The sequence below is a fragment of the Poromitra crassiceps genome (genome assembly GCF_964638095.1).
Source record: "Poromitra crassiceps genome assembly, chromosome: 1".
NCBI classification, from domain to species: Eukaryota; Metazoa; Chordata; class Actinopteri; order Beryciformes; family Melamphaidae; genus Poromitra; species Poromitra crassiceps.
Genome location: NC_139623.1, coordinates 37842911 through 37859583, shown reverse-complemented (window position 1 = coordinate 37859583; position 16673 = coordinate 37842911). Strand labels below are relative to the sequence as shown.

The 16673-nt window shown below is 44.0% G+C and overlaps 1 protein-coding gene across 1 annotated transcript in view; it reads left to right on the top strand.

Annotated features, from left to right (window-relative positions):
* The first annotated feature begins 1419 nt into the window (after positions 1–1419).
* LOC310784263 (inositol monophosphatase 1-like) overlaps positions 1420–16673 on the top strand; it is a 28419-nt gene continuing 13165 nt past the window's right edge. The window contains exons 1-4 of the mRNA XM_083645280.1: positions 1420–1491; positions 4913–4991; positions 10009–10142; positions 11704–11808. Coding sequence (XP_083501406.1) covers positions 4929–4991; positions 10009–10142; positions 11704–11808 — 302 coding nt within the window. The 5' untranslated portion in view covers positions 1420–1491; positions 4913–4928. The remainder of the gene's footprint in view (positions 1492–4912; positions 4992–10008; positions 10143–11703; positions 11809–16673) is intronic.

Sequence of the window (16673 nt, the reverse complement as noted above, 5' to 3'; positions counted from 1 at the left end):
TTCGTGTTGCCGAGCGGAGAGTGCAGCACATCGGCCTGGAGTCTCCGAAGTGCAACCCCTGACAACCAAGCTCTCAGATGCACGCGCCATTATCGCTGATGTAACGATACGATATCCCTGGAATGCGCGTTTCACGAGCCAGTTACATTTCTTTGCATTCTTAGAGATTATACTTTTTGTTTTTTGTTCATGTTTCTAACAATTGGCCAAGTTAGTAGTTAGTTTATGGGATAGGAATTCTGGCAGATGACAGGCACTATAGGCACCATTTTCGACTTTAAAATTTAAATTTTTTAAATGATCCAGAAATGAAGATTTGATTGACAGCTGCATTTCATGATATGATTGGTTGAAATGGGGTAGAAATATGATAGTACAAGGTGACGTCAGCAAACTGTAAATTACTGTTATCAATGAAATCTTGAAAAATGAACTTTTGATGTGAAAAAGTGTGAAAAACTAAAGAAATTAGATTGCTGTGATTTGTTTTGCATACATTATTAAATAGGTGCACTGCATACCCAGGTATTTGAACTAAAAGAAAACAAAAGTAATTATTGGGTTCAGCTCGACTTTAATGAGTTATTAATTTGAGTTAGTGTGGACCAGTGATGTCACTGGTCCACACTTTAACACTCAATAACTGTCAAATTAAATTACAGACTTCAAAACCGTTTACAGTTTTCTGATATACTACTGATGTTCTAATGATACAAAGCTGGTTGAAAATGGGCGGAGTGTTCCTTTAACATCACTGATGATGCGTCCCAGCGCATGCTGTAGTATGTATATTTGAAACTATATGGACGCTGCAGCACCGCACCATATAATGCGGTGTGCCGCCGCGGCGCCGGTGTGGTACTGTACTCAAACTATTTCCTCAAGGTTGGCAGTGGCAGGTCCGGTATACAGTAGTTACACGTTGAGAAATAGTAGACAGTAGGCTTTAGTAGAGGTATTCGACCATTGACATACATTCTTCACAACCAGTTGTAGTTCCCTGAGCGGACACTGGGCGGCAGCACCGAGCTGCAGAAGAAGAAGAAGAAGAAGAAGAAGAAGAAGAAGAAGAAGAAGAAGAAGAAGAAGAAGAAGAAGAAGAAGAAGAAGAAGAAGAAGAAGAAGAAGAAGAAGAAGAAGAAGAAGAAGAAGAAGAAGAAGTCGGAGAAGATGAAGAAAAAAGCAAGGAACATATAAAAGAAGGACGAGTCATTACATCATACCAAAGTTGTGACGAGCGGCTGCTGGCCTGCTTGCCCGTTCTATTGAAGCCTATTTGGGAGATGCATAGCATTTTTTCATCAAGGTCATACGAGGTAGATATGGTGGGTTTTAGTGTGCTTCTCCATGCGCATCGCAGATAGAGATGATGTATTGTCTCTTCCTGCTTTTATAGGTTCCTTGGAAGAAAGGCGGAAGTGGTCGAAGTTTACCCACAGTCAGTCAGAACCTAACTAGTCAGCCGCGTTATAAACATTTGACAGACAGCTGGTGAGTGTCCATCTCTTATAGCTCGTTTAATGTCAGACAGTTTCATGTCTCACTGTAGCCTCAACGCGAGACTCTTCAGAATGACTGAAGAGTCTCACGTTGAGGCTAGTCTCACTGTATCTGTCTGTGTGTGTCTGCCTGCCTGCCTGTCTTAAGCATTTTTTTGTCTTGCTGTTTATTTGTAATATATTGCTTTTTGTGTGGACGTCAGCAAGACTAGCTGTCATTAATTTGCCAGCGTTAATTTAACGTTAATGGGGATCGTAATAAAACATACATAATGTAACACTTGCCCAATGGCTTTTCCAGAAAGGAAGACGCAGAGTAAATTCACTTTTCTCAGTTCACTGTGGTTTATTTTGACACAGATTTCAGTTGGCAAATCAGCTTTAAAACACTAGTTTATTACATTAACAACTCTAAAAAACAGTGACATAGACCTACACAAAACAGAAAACAAAGCAAAGCACAGCATTATAAAACAGTCATTTCTCAAACTGCATTTCCAAATATCATTGAGTATGAGACCAGCGGATCTTAATGTATGACAAGACTAACATCCCGCATGTATTGCCTCCGTTGTGCAATGCCAGGAATCAACAGGATGAATGAATAACAGTGAGGACCTCCGTGCCCTACCAGCAACGCAGAGAAATACATTGAAATACATTGAAATACATTGTATGATTGCAACAGCCCCCAGCATGACACAGAATAAAGATACATTTAAGGCACATAATATGAACATACCGGTGAACCCGCAACAACAACAAGCTGTCCTACTATTGGCGTCCTCGCACTGGCAGCCAATGCGCTCACTATAACGTGACAAGACACATTTACATTATTGCACCTCCCAACGCAGCTAAAAACAGCATTCACATACACAGTTAAAACATCTACTTACATCTTGTCAGGGGCCGCAGGTTCACGCCAAGAAATGACACGGGGACGCCGACTCGCCAAACAGACTCGGGAAGGCTCCTGCTGAAAGCCCAGGCACTCTGTGCTTTGAACACTTCCTGACAGCGTAACCCATACATGCTGACGCAGTACCGTAATGTATGCCCTGCGGGGCCTTACAATAAAACACACCGTGGACGGGAGCGGTGTGTGAAGTGAACCCATGTCTAGCCCCATATTAGCCCCATAACGTGACGCCGCTTACTGTACTTCGAGATATTCTCGTACAGCAGTCGGCGCCACACAGCGTTAGAATCCTCAATAGGTGGGCAAGGCTGTTCAAAAAGCTCTCCTACCCATATCCGACATCCGATTGCAGATCCGAAGATATGATCGCCAGCCTAGTGAAGCCAGTAAGTTCGCTGGGGCGGTTAAATGATACTGCTGCGTGAAACAACCGTTTAGAAGCAGTCTTTGCACAGCCTGCACTGAATTTACAGCAGGGTGTGCCGCTTGCACGCGGCGAGCAAACAACACATGCGGCTGTCAGTGATCAATGCAAATCCAGCGCACCTGGGAAGCAAAACATGTCATGAAATACTCAAACTCCCAAGGTTCCTGTCAGCACTAGGAAGCGTCTCCTGTCCTCAATACGGCACAGGCTGTGCAAAGACCCGGCGAACTTACAGGCTTCACTAGGCTGGCGATCATATCTTCGGATCTGCAATCAGAGGTCGGATACGGGTAGGAGATCTTTTTGAACAGCCCTGCCCACCTATTGAGGATTCTAACGCTGTGTGGCGCCGACTGGAGTGCAGTAAGCGGCGTCACGTTATGGGGCTAGCCCCATATATGACGCTCACCCTAGCCCCAACGTGACCCTACTACTGAACAGTACTTTGTGTATATACACTCGTGCAGTAGTTAGGGTCACATAGCGTTCACATAGGCAATAAGGGGGAAAGGCTGTTGAAAACACTCTCCTACCAGATCCTGCAGATCCGAAGATATGATAGTGCTCCTACGGAAGCCATTTAGCCGGTGCTGTTAAAATGATACTGCTGCGTGAAACAACCGTTTAAAAGCAGTCTTTCCACAGCCTGTGCTGAATTTACAGCAGGGTGTGTTTGATCTCACTATCATGGTGCACCGCTTGCACGTGGCGAGCAAACAATGCAGTCACACGGATACGGTGGCACAGTGATCAAATCATCAAATCAAGCGCACCTGGGAAGCAAAACATGTCATGAAATACTCAAACTCCTAAGGTTCCTGTCGGCACTAGGAACCTTCTCCTCTCCTAAATACGGCACAGGCTGTGGAAAGACTGCTTTTAAACAGTTGTCACACAGCAGTATCATTTTCCCGCTCCGGCTAAATTACTGGCTTCCGTAGGACTACTATATCTTCGGATCTGCAATCGGACGTAGGAGAGCATTTTGAACAGGCGTCCCCCTATTGCCTTATGGAAGTCCGTGTGATGCTAGTACGAGAGAACTAGCGTCACATATGTGTCTAAGGCTAACCCATGTCGAGGTTGAGATTGTATTGAAACAAAGTAATATTGGTAGTTAATGTTACTCTGCTTAGTGGATACAGACGGCCCTGACTTATAAAACGTCATGTTTCATTAGCAAGGCAACATTAACCTGCTAGATTTTTTAATTGAGTTTTGTTGTGTCTTCCTCTCCATATACAGTATATTATACTGTAATGACGGAACATATAGCGCTGAACAGTGTTACTGTGTGTGTGTGTGTGTGTGTGTGTGTGTGTGTGTGTGTGTGTGTGTGTGTGTGTGTGTGTGTGTGTGTGGGGGGGGGGAACTCTGTGATGACTCAGCAACAGTCACGTGACGTATCTTGTCCCGGAAGAGAGCTCCCCATTCATTTTCATTTTCTCTATCCACCTTATTTTTGAATGCCCCACTGTACAAATAATTGTGGGTACAAGTTCCGGTTTAACGTGACTTATTGTTGCAGCTTGCCATTTCCTTTGTTATACTCTGGCTGCAGAGTATAAACCGGAAACTGGAGTACGTTATAAAAGTTATAAATATAGTCACGTTATAAACAACTAACCAACGCTGGGGGTCCGTATGGAAACAGTGTTACTCGAAATGGTTAAAAGTTAAAACAATTTGGTAATTTAGTGGTGTTTTACTGCCATTTAACATAGCTAGCTAGCCGCTAACATTAGCCACAGTAGGCTGCGCACTGTGCTCTTAAAGGGATATTTATCGATGAGAATTATACCAACCTGGACCTGATTTGCTCCGTTCGCCCAGACGGGTGTCAAGCTGTCAGCAACAAGGCTGGGAGGATCACACTGGAAGAAAAACGCATAGGCATCATGGCCGCTAGAAATAAGGTGGATAGACATTTTGACAAATCCTTATAGTGTGTGTGTGTGTGTGTGTGTGTGTGTGCGCGTGCGTCTGTGCGCGCGCACATGTGTGTGTGTGTGCGTGCTGTGCCGGTCTACTGAGCTGAACTCCGTCTCCTCCATACTGTACAAGGTGCTGTTCCTCCAACATGGCCGACCTCTGGCAGAGTGCCATGGACCATGCTGTGGCTGTGGCCCGGGAGGCCGGAACGGTGAGTCTGTGTGTGTCTCTCTCTCTCTGTCTGTCTCTCCATCTGCTGCCATCATTGTACAGTTGTGTGTGAGTGTGGAAGTTGAATGAGTTGATGTAGAACAGAAAGTTAAGCTTGACTCATTTTGGTGTAAATGAAACCGACAAGCCCCACCCCCGCGAGGCCATGCTTTTACGTCGTGTTTCCATCAGTATAGTTTGGTGCATGTTTTGACCTATGATCGATTTATCGCATTAGAAACCCTTGATGAAAATGGATAAATACGGGGGCGTCTTCAATTTTGAAGAAGAAAAAAAAAAAGCTTACATGAGGTGGTTTTTGCCTTTTTTGGAAAAAAGGGGGGAAATGGGAGCTGGAAACAGCTTTTTCAAATAAATTCTGACGTAGCTAACATTTAACTCACATGACCGATCAGCTAGGACCCTCTGTGCTGCACAGCGGTGTGTTCTGCTGGCCGTGTGAACCCACCTGCCTGATAACCCTGCAGCACATGGGGGGCATGGTGGTGCAGTGGTAAGCGCTGTCGCCTCACAGCTAGAAGGTCTTGGGTTCGATTCCCACGTGGGACGCTGTGAGCGCTGAAGGAGTGCGTGCCCGTCCGCATGTCCTCGAGTGCCCGCTGCCCGGGTGGGGTCGTCAAAAGGGCCTTTCTGTGTGGAGTTTGCATGTTCTCCCCATGCCCCCTGGGGGTTTCCTTCATATAGGAACCCCTTCACCAAAACATGCAATATCCTGGTCGCTGATGTGGTGCCTCCTCTGGTCGTTAGGGGCGCCTGTTCCGAGGGAGGGGAACTCGTTGGAATAGCGTGATCCTCCCACGTGCTATGTCCTAACGGTGAAGCTTCCCCTGTCAGGTGAAAAGAAGCGGCTGGCTACTGCCCATGTCTCGGAGGAAGCGTGGAGCCAGTTTCAGCTCTCCCCAGATTGGCAGATCGTGGAGCAGCAACCAGGATAAATAAATAAAAAATGAGCACTAACGGGGTATAAAAATGGGATAAAAAAATCGGCTGGGGGGGTAAAAAAAAAAACTGCAGCACATCACATGATAACCCAGCAGCACATCACATGTTGATCCTAAACTCCTTTGGTTGTGGGTGGGCCACATACAGAAAACTATAAGTAGTCGCGGGGCAACAATATGCAGCAAGGCAGTTTTCAACCAGTTACACTGAAGGAAAAGTTGTTTTTAGACCAGAAAACCCCTGTGCCATAAAACAAAAACAAAAAATCGACCTAAATAACTATCCACCTTATTTTTGAATGCCCCACTGTAAAAATAATTATGGGTACAAGGTCCGGTTTAACGTGACTTATTGTTGCAGCTTGTCATTTCCTTTGTTATACTCTTTGGCTGCAGACGCGAATTATAAACTGGAAACCGGAGTATGTTATAAAAGTTATAAATATAGTCGCGTTATAAATAACTAACCAACGCTGGGCGTCTGTATGGAAACAGTGTTACTCGAAATAGTTAAAAGTTAAATCAATTTGGTCATTCAGTGGCGTTTTACAGCCATGTAAAGTAACTAACGCTAGCCGCTAGCATTAGCCACAGTAGCCGACTCATAATGCATTACGTTATCCCAGCACCCGAACGACATTTAATGCATAAAATAAAGCTGAAAACGAAAACCAGATTTCTAAATAGCCGTTATTTATCATTATTTGATAAACTGAGCACACAAGAGTAATCTAAATGGTTACTTTGACAGTCTACATTTTTTTCTAAACTTATAAAAGTGACATAGCCCTTACGGCTGTAGAGGCTCTGCTGTAAAACCCTCATAGACGTTTTTTTTGTCAAGTTAAAACCGTCTATTACACCGGAAGAAGCACCCATAGGCATCATGGCAGCTAGACATAAGGTGGATACAACACTACAGTAGTTTATTGATGTTCTCACCTATTACAATTTATATTTCTGTATCTTTTCAAATGTTATTTTCAACTTATGTCCAAAGAGGTTAAGACAGAAATCATTTCAAGGCAAGGCAAGGCAACCAGGCGTTGGGCGTTTTTTTTTCTTCTCTTTTGCAGTTTGAAGACAGATTTAGAGGAATATCCCATTTTAAATTAGCATTAGGATTACTCCACTTTTCTTTTTTTTATATTTATTTTATTTGCAGTTTTAACAACATACAAACAAAACAAACAAGCTCAGACACAGCTGGAAAACAAAGCAAAGCATACATATAATATTGACAATTATAATATGGTGCTACCACCCATATAAGGGTGCTTACAGTACATGCTTATAAAAGCAAACTGACACAAATTACACCACGTACCCCCATATAGATAAGATTTTGTTCCAGGGTCCCCCATCTGATAAGAGTTTTGCTTTTAGATGTTTTATCACAGACATTATATGAAACCCATGACCAAAATAGTCATACATTCTGTGATTGTGTTACTTATGCAGTGTTTCCCATACATAAAGGAATTTGTGGCGGGCCGCCACAATAATATTTTGACCGCCACAATAAGATGTTGCCAAAAAAAAAATTTTTTTTTTGAACGCAACATGCAAGATATCCGCTGAATAAGTGTCCAATAAATGTTCATGTCATTCTGGCCAATACTTCTGTTATAGCATTTCAGTCTGGAATATGGAATATCTTTCAATAATCTATGAGTTAGCTGCTAAATTGTCAAATACCGCCATCTGCTCGCTACCCAGGCACTTATGTATGTACTTAACCTAACTAACTTAACCTAACTAACTATCCGGTGTGCACAACACTGTCAGCCTAAACTCCGGCTGACACCCCAAAAACCTACAATCCGCTACAGAAAAATGTATATTGTTTGTTTATTAACTGGCCCCTCGCCTTCTATCATTTCACGAAAGTGGCAAAGCAAGTTGAGTATCCCTGACCTATAGGGAGAAATTTAGTTTGTCATTGTAAACCCACAGCACAGTAATGATGACATGTTCTTCATAGATCTAGCCTTTTAATTTTGCTCTTAAGCTTTCTCAAAGTACACCAAATTCATGCATTTTACTTTAAAATGTTTAAAAAAATCTCGCGGGGGGGCATGCCCCCGCAACCCCCTAGGGGGTCTGCGGTCCCCCACCACAAATTCTCAAAATCCTGTGGGAAACACTGTTATGGATGGAATTATAGTGAAAATAGATGAATCCCCCCTTTTTGCTGGGGACCCCACTTTGAAAACCACTAGCTTAGGCTACAACTGTTGCGAGAAGGTGAGTTTTCACACATTTTCAATGCAGATTGAGGACAAATAAGATGGATGTCATCTGGTGCATTTTAACGTTAGGCACAGGAGAAAGAGAGTTGAAGTGGCAATAATTTCTGGCTGAGCATTGTAATGCACCTCAAAATAAAGTAAGATATTTAGGCTACAGTTAGTCTGTCAGTAAAAGGTTTGATGGATGAACAAATCAATCAAAAACACTTAACTACTTCCAACATAGGCTACAAGTTTCATTCCATTGCATGGAGGGGGCGAGTTGCGTGCTGCCAAATTCAGTAAAAAAATGTGGGAGTTTAAGATCACCATTTTTATTAGGAAATGGCGGGCTATTCACACAAAACAATATAATACGAAAAAGTAGCGCTGCTTGGTGGACGCCGAATTTAGTAAAAGACCCGGATAACTCGAACTTAATTGACTTACTTGCATATCCATGCCGTCTGTAGCCGGTGCGCGTGCAGCCGATGAGGTTGCAGTATCCCAGTGTTTGCTTTGTTGAGAGCCTCCGTGAGCCTCCGTGTACCATGCTGCCCTCTCTAAACTCGTTGTAGAAAGTCGTGTCGGGGCGCTCGCGCAATACGATGCAACGACTGTCTGGCTTGTGAGCTAACCTACTGCTTGATAATAAAAAACAGGAAAAGAGAAAGGGGAAAGTATAGGTGCTACTGTCTGTAAATCTATCTATTAGCATGTCAGGTGGTCACAGCAAAGTGGAGGTCATCATTTCCTACTGATAATGGAGCTGGATTCCACAAGATTTTCAGACGTATTCAGCATTGGACAATACATTGTCAATCTTAGCAATCTATCCAATCAACAACCAATTTGGTTGAATAAATTAATTGATTGGATTACATGACATCATCATTATTACTTCATTACATTATTATTTCTTTCACCTCAGAAACATTGCAAAACTCCGGTTCCATCATATCACACACCGAACTAGAAATGTCTGTACATGCCTTAATCTCATCCAGACTCCATTACTGCAACTCACAGTTCACCTGCCTCAACAAATCATCTGTCAACCAACTCCAGTTCATTCAAAACGTTGCTGCTAGACTGCTCACTAAGTCAAAAAAATCATGTCACATCACCCCCATCCTTGCCGCCCTGCACTGGCTCCCTGTACACTTCAGAATAGATTTCAAATTCCTCATTTTCACTCACAGAGCCCTCCATGGTCACGCCCCCTCCTACATCTCAGACCTCATCCTCCCATCCTCCTCCAGCCGGTCACTGAGGTCATCCGACCAGGCGCTCCTGGCGGTCCCCAGGACCAAACTCAAAACTAAAGGGGGCCGAGCCTTTGGGGTGACGGCCCCCAAGGCTCTGGAATGCCCTCCCCCTGGCCCTGCGAACCATCCCATCAGAAAGCCTTTATAAAAAACAACTCAAAACTCACTTCTACAGACAGGCCTTTGGCAATCGATAATCAATCACTGCTTTTACTTTTTACTTGTCGTATCTGTTGTTTTATCCTATGCTTTTATTGTACCTCGCTGGCTTTTTAATCTATTGTCTTATTGCATTGTATTGTTTTTCTTGCCCTGTTTTTCTTACCTATGTAAAGCACTCTGTGCATTTGTGCTGTGAAGGGCGCTATATAAATAACGTTTTACTTACTTTAGTTTACTTTACTTATTACTTCTCCGACCGATGGCATGTAACCATTGGAAAGCTCTCTCCATCGTCACGTAGATGTGTGTGTGTGTGTGTGTGTGTGTGTGTGTGTGTGTGTGTGTGTGTGTGTGTGTGTGTGTGTGTGTGTGTGTGTGTGTGTGTGTGTGTGTAGATAGTGTGTGAGGCTCTACAGGCAGAGAGGAAGGTAATGATGAAGAGCTCGTCAGTGGACCTGGTGACTCAGACTGACCAGAGGGTGGAGCAGCTCATCATCCAATCAGTGAAGGATAAATTTCCCATGCACCAGTAAGACAAGCCCCCTCCTCCCCCCTCCCCGCTGCTGTGATTGATTGGTTTTTATTTAGCACTCAGTTACAAATATACATACTTCAGCATGCACTTGGACGCGTCAACGCATTAACTGTTACTAACTGTTAACTGGGGTCGTAAGGTGTTTCGGGTCTGTTCAACATCATACACCCTCGCCCAGTAGACCCAGCCGAGGCCGATTAAGACCCCGACCTGCATCCCAGAAGCAGCTGCACATGGATAAGCCCTCCTACTCTGTCTGCAACGTTGCCCGCGAAGGGCCGATCACGCCCAATCCGCTGCAATAGAGCTGGTGCTACATCGCAGCATAGCAAGACCCTTCGGTGCATGGAGGCTCTAAGGCGCTATGGGTTGTCTCCCGGCCGCTCTCCTCCTTCGTCTCACCAGGCCCTCCCGGGGCAAAGGCATCCAGTGGCAGAGTGGATGCCTCAAGAAGGCCTGTGCGTTGCACGTCATTCTCTCAATATAAACATGCAATGTGAATAAGAAGTACAAGGATGGCACAGAAAGTCATTGGAAACCAAAACCACCAGACACAAGAACAGTTTCTACCCACAGGCCATCACTCTGATTAACACTTAAGCCCCTTTTAGACTGGCCAAAAATCCCACTAATATCCCACACCGCGGTAAAACTGGCCACGGTGACCGCGGTGGTGAAAAATCCATACCGCCACAGCCCTAGTATTAGCGGGACTTTTGATGTAAAAAAGGTATAAGCTTACGCTTTCTGTGGAATAACTGTGCGGCGTGCGCACAGTCGCACACGCGCAAACACACACACACACACACACACACACACACACACACACACGCACGATTTGATGTACACTTACTGGGAAATAATAACTGCAATATCTGACTCAAAGCCTCGTTCACATTGAACGGCATATCAATGCTATATCTGGAGACAGCCTGTTTACAATCCTGTGTGGCTTATTTATACATACATTCTTTCATATATACGTATTTAAAATAGACACTTTACACTACACTTATTGTATATAGTAGTTAATGCCTTTTTTTCTGCAAATGTAGCCGTGCCTTGTTTGTTTTAAATTGTGCATACCTTTTTTCGGTATGTGTGTACTTTGAGAGCAACGCAAATTCCTGGTGTGTGTACTGTGTACATACTTTAACCTGACATTGCCAGATGGGGGCAGTATTGTTTGTTTTCACAAACCAAACATTCTCTCGCAAATCTTGCGAGGGAATCCAGCTTGCTTGCAAGGTTATACATACTTGGCCAATAGAGCTGATTCTGACTTATTGCCACTGTGGTCCTAAGAGCAAGAGAGAGAGAGGTACATACATATATTACAGTGTGAATGGAAAGTATCATGTCAAAAAGTACATGGCGAGCAAAAAGTATATGGCATTGTGTGTGTGTGTGTGTGTGTGTGTGTGTGTGTGTGTGTGTGTGTGTGTGTGTGTGTGTGTGTGTGTGTGTGTGTGTGTGTGTGTGTGTGTGTGTGTGTGTGTGTGTGTGTGTGTGTGTGTGTGTGTGTGTGTCTGTGTCTGTGTCTGTGTCTGTGTAGGTTCATAGGGGAGGAGTCTGTGGCGGCGGGTGCGGCCTGCGTCCTGACTGAAAGTCCCACCTGGATCATCGACCCCATCGACGGAACCACCAACTTCGTCCACGGGTCTGAACCAATCACATCACTTTATTTACAAAACATTGCCGTCATCGTAACGTTATGTTTACATCCTCATAACTTTATTGACATCATAACTTTATTGACAAAGCGCTGGAGGCACTGAACGGCATGATTGTATGTTATTTCAATGTTTGGTAACACTTTTAAGTGCTCAAATATTCATGCTTTAAAACATTAATCAGACAGTAACATTATAAAGGATTTTGTACAGACTTATATAAGCTCAAGTGTCATAGACCAGACCGGCACATCCAGTTACTTTGCAAAATGTGAAGGCCGCACCCCTTGTTATGGGAAAACACAAGCCACTCGCCATTGACTTCAATGTAAAATAGCAGTACAAAAAAAATCTGTAAAAAAAGAACATACGGTAATTAATTTAGTTTATAAATTACCCAAAGACACCATGACATGACAGTATATTTCAACTCGGCCGGCCATAGAATGCGCAAGAGATACATCTGCAATTGTACTTCCCTTATATGAACGCTGTGATGAGTTTCCACCAGGTTACATGCATCATCCACATTGACGGTGTCACCCCTACTCTATTAAAAAAAACACATTGCAATGCAGATCTTTTTTTTTAATTCATTGTTAGTGAAAACTGTTTGAGCTCCCTGGGGAGGCCCACCTCCCACTTTGGAAATCTGAGCTGGACCTTTTGATTGTTATAGTGTTCAGGCTACGATTAGATTAGAGTAGAGTAGGACAGGTAGATTAGTTAGATTCCTTGTGTGCTAGTTAGTTCCGGTTAATGGCTACAGTAGTCAGATTGTCTGATCTGTTGCTCGTTTGGCCTGGCCACTCTGCTACCGGTTCTAGTGTGCCGCTACTACCTCTCAGCCTCAGCCGCTGCTGCCCCGGCTGCTGCAGCGGGATGGCCAGGTGGATTGAGTAGCTGCTGTATGCCCTATGGGCTGGGCGATAAATGTCAGACTAATCGTTTGTTGTCTATTCAGTGGCTCATATCGCCTGGTAACTATAATACATAACTTGATTGCTAAATTTTACTGTCCCCTGTGACTATTCGTGACCGTATCGCCCAGCCCCAGTATATCCTGTCTGTTCTGCTCTCTCTCCTCTTCCCCCTTCCCCTGCTCTCTTCCTACCTCTCTCCCTCTTCACCTCCTCCCTTTCCCTGCTCTCTCCTCCTCCACTTTCTCTCCCCCTTTCTCCCCTTGGCTCTGTCTCTCTCTATCATAAGATTGTTCATGTTATTATTATTATTACTGCAATTTGTTATTGTGTGTGTGTGTGTATGTGTGTGTGTGTGTGTGTGTGTGTGTGTGTGTGTGTGTGTGTGTGTGTGTGTGTGTGTGGGTTTCAGAGTCCTGCACGGGTCCAATTTTGCAAACCTGTGCCCCCCAGACCCGTCAATATAAGACCTGTGTCCGCCCGTTACCCGTGATTATCTCAAAATCAAAACCGGCCCTGCCCAGACCCGTTTATATAAGACCCGCGCCCCGACCCGTTACCTGTGATTAATCACACAGGCTACAAACACAGTCTCTCACTTTGAACCAAACCAAACTGCCCCCGTTTCACACAGTCGACAAATAGCAGTCTTTCTGGCTGAGACTCATCACCTGTAACGTTAGCATTAGCAGCTGCTAACGTTAGCTCAGTAACCAGCTGGTCAGCACTTCAGATAATACAGTGTTGTGCAACGAGCAGACTTACCAAATATCTCCAATACATGTCCGGTATAATCCACACTGCCTTTATGATCACTGTTCCGCTGACAGAAATGCACTTTTACAACGTCCAACTAGGGTTGTGCGAATGAAATACCCATCGTGATTGTTTCACAGTCAAACATCGTGATTAACGATGGCATCGTCATTTATGCCATCCGCTGCTGCAATGCACGTTAAAAGCAGGACAGCTGAGCTCTTCATGAGAACGACAGGCAGGCTACTAGCTACTGCACAGAGCCAGGCGACTCAAGCAGTGAGTGGCAGCTACTGCTGTAACAGCTAGCAGTACCCTAGCTGCTGCTGCTGCTGCTGCTGTATTTCTCTCTTAACTCGCTCCAGTCTCCTCAACTCTCTCTCTCATTAGGTTCAAAAGCCCACGCGAATCTAACGTTATATCCGCCAGTAATTATGTCAGTTTTCTGCCAGCTAGTTAAATTCAATCAACACACACACACACACACACACACACACACACACACACACACACACACACACGTTGTTGGTCAGGATATGTAACGTTAACGTTAGCCTATTTGTTTTGCGCCGTTCAATATTGCTAGTGCTGTATCAACTTCAACTTTCACTTTGGAAACAGGCGAGTTAAATTCACAGTTGAAGACTTGTACTCACTTTGGGTTGAAAACAGGAAAGTCTTGTCTTGTCTTAAAAGTGTTCACAACAAAAGAACTGACTTCTCATGCGCGGGGGACGCCCCGGCGACATTAAACAAGCGCACCCAGTGCAGAGAAGCACTAGAGCGGGGGGGGGGGGGGAGGGGAGGCTTCTCTGAGTCTGAACTGGGTGCGCTCGTTTAAAGCGGCCGGTGCGTCCCCCACGCGTCACGGTAAGTGGACTTGGTATTTTTTATTATTAAAACGGCAACAATTTAATTCGAACAGATAATTAATCACGATGATCCGATGTAGAAGGCTCAGAGGTCGATGGGGGGTCGGCCAATCACGATGGTCGATGCCATCGTCCATCGTGCCAACCTTACGTCCAACTAATGTTAACTTCTCCACCGGGACTTGCACTTTCCCCATTGTCGTTATGGAAACCAGATAGCCTCTCGTTGTCTTCAGTCTAACACGTTGACTCTGCAGCTGAGTTTTGAATGTTTATGCTGTGCAGTCCGTAGCATCAAACAATGCAGTATGCATGCATACTTGAAACATGTCGGTTATGTAGAGAAACAAAGCGTAAAACTGTTTGACAGGGGAAAGTAGCCTCTGCAAATCTCTCCTCTTTCCTCTGTCGGCCGAAGCAGTACAGACTGACTTCCGCCAACAACACACACAGCGCCCATGTCATGCACCAAATTACCATAAGTGACTGTGAATTCAGTCTGAGCACAACACAAAAACATACATGGCTCTCAAGCACTGCCCGCCCGCGTTTAGGTCATTTTTACCTGTGACCTGTTAAATAGTTAAATTAAATAGTTGGTAAATGTTGGTGCATTTTGCTTGCCAGGGTCTTAAACTGCATTTTTTACCTGCTCTGAGCCCTGGATTATAACCAATCCAGTCCTTTTTACAAGTTTAAAAAGCTGCAATTTCATGACAACCACTTTTTGGCAGAAAATCACTTTTTTGCACAATATGTACTATTGATAACCTCAAACAGGGACATTACAGCGGCCCACAGAGTTGCATATAACATGTAATGAATATGGTTTTTCTACAAGGATGATGTATTGTATATAGTGAGTAAACAGCTTAATTCATATTGTCACCAAAACACACATTGATCATAAATAAACCTACTGATGTGATTTTGTGATTAATCACTGGTTCACATATGCCAGACATGTCCAAATTCCAGCCCGGGGGGCCAATTGCGGCCCGCGGACAGATTTTAAGTGGGCCTTGGCTTGTCTCTCAAAATATAATATGTGGCCCTCTACACAGTATTGGTTAATCAAGCAAGTTCAATTTGCATTTTTTCCCTTCACCTAACGATGACAGCACTATCATACAGTTTGTACAGGAACCAAGTAGGAACAGCACATGCAGAACTAATGTTTTCAGATGGTAAACAAAATCTAGTACAGTATGTGATTTTTTTATTGAATTGTTTTATAACCCATATGATGCGAGAAACACCTGGCCCCCCAGCATTTTCACATGATCTAATCTGGCCCCCATTCCAAAAAGTTTGGACACCCCTGACATGCTTTAGGTGCCTAATGGCTATTAAAGTTCACAGTATGTAGGCAAGCTGTGTGTAATGGCTCTGGCTCACATACAGTATATAGGTGTAAAAGTCCCTCTTTGATGGCACCAGTATATATTACAAACCTGTCTACATGGTTTACTAATCCATGGGCACAGTTTAGGAGTAAATAAATGGTAATACATATAAAACCGTGCCCACTGATCTACCATATTTGTTTTTGTACCAGGTGACCCCTGGTATTGCACTATGTTTATAGATTAATAATGCTGCTGTGTTGAATATTCATTCATTCAGCACAGAAATTGTCAATGGACTAGTTTTATCCACCATATTTTTGGCGGCCATGATGCACCATGGGTGCTGCTTCCTTCTGCTGTCCTCTTCCCCCGTTACATCTAGCTTGACACAACACAGCCCGTCCAATGTACCTGTCTGTAAACGGTGCAGCTGAGCTGATAAATGCCGACTTGTTCAACTAGCAACAGGTTAGCGGATGTGATAGATAACATCATTTATTAAGATAACATCTTTTGTTTTTCACTTCTGTTATTATGAGTGTTCTTCAGTACTGTAGTACTACCTGGTATGGATGTCTGTCTGTAGCCTTAAAGTCACAAATGTTGCAACAACTAAACATTTGTTCAAAGATTGTTGGACAACCACTTCAGCGGCTGTATACTTCCACGTATGACAACAGCATGCTGAGGCTGGCAAAGAACATCACCTCAAACACTAGTCATGTTTTACACAGTGAATACAGGTTATTGCCCTCAGGAAGGAGATACAGTGTCCCAACACATAAGAAGGTTAGACTAAAAAAGTCATTTGTCCATCAATCGACTCTGAGGCTCAACCAGGAGCTAAGCCAGAGATAGGCTGAGCGGTGGACGGTGCTCTCGATTGTATGTTTCTATGTATGTCGGTATCTTGTGTTTTCACTGTGTCATGTTGATGTGTGTGGTGTGTGTACGT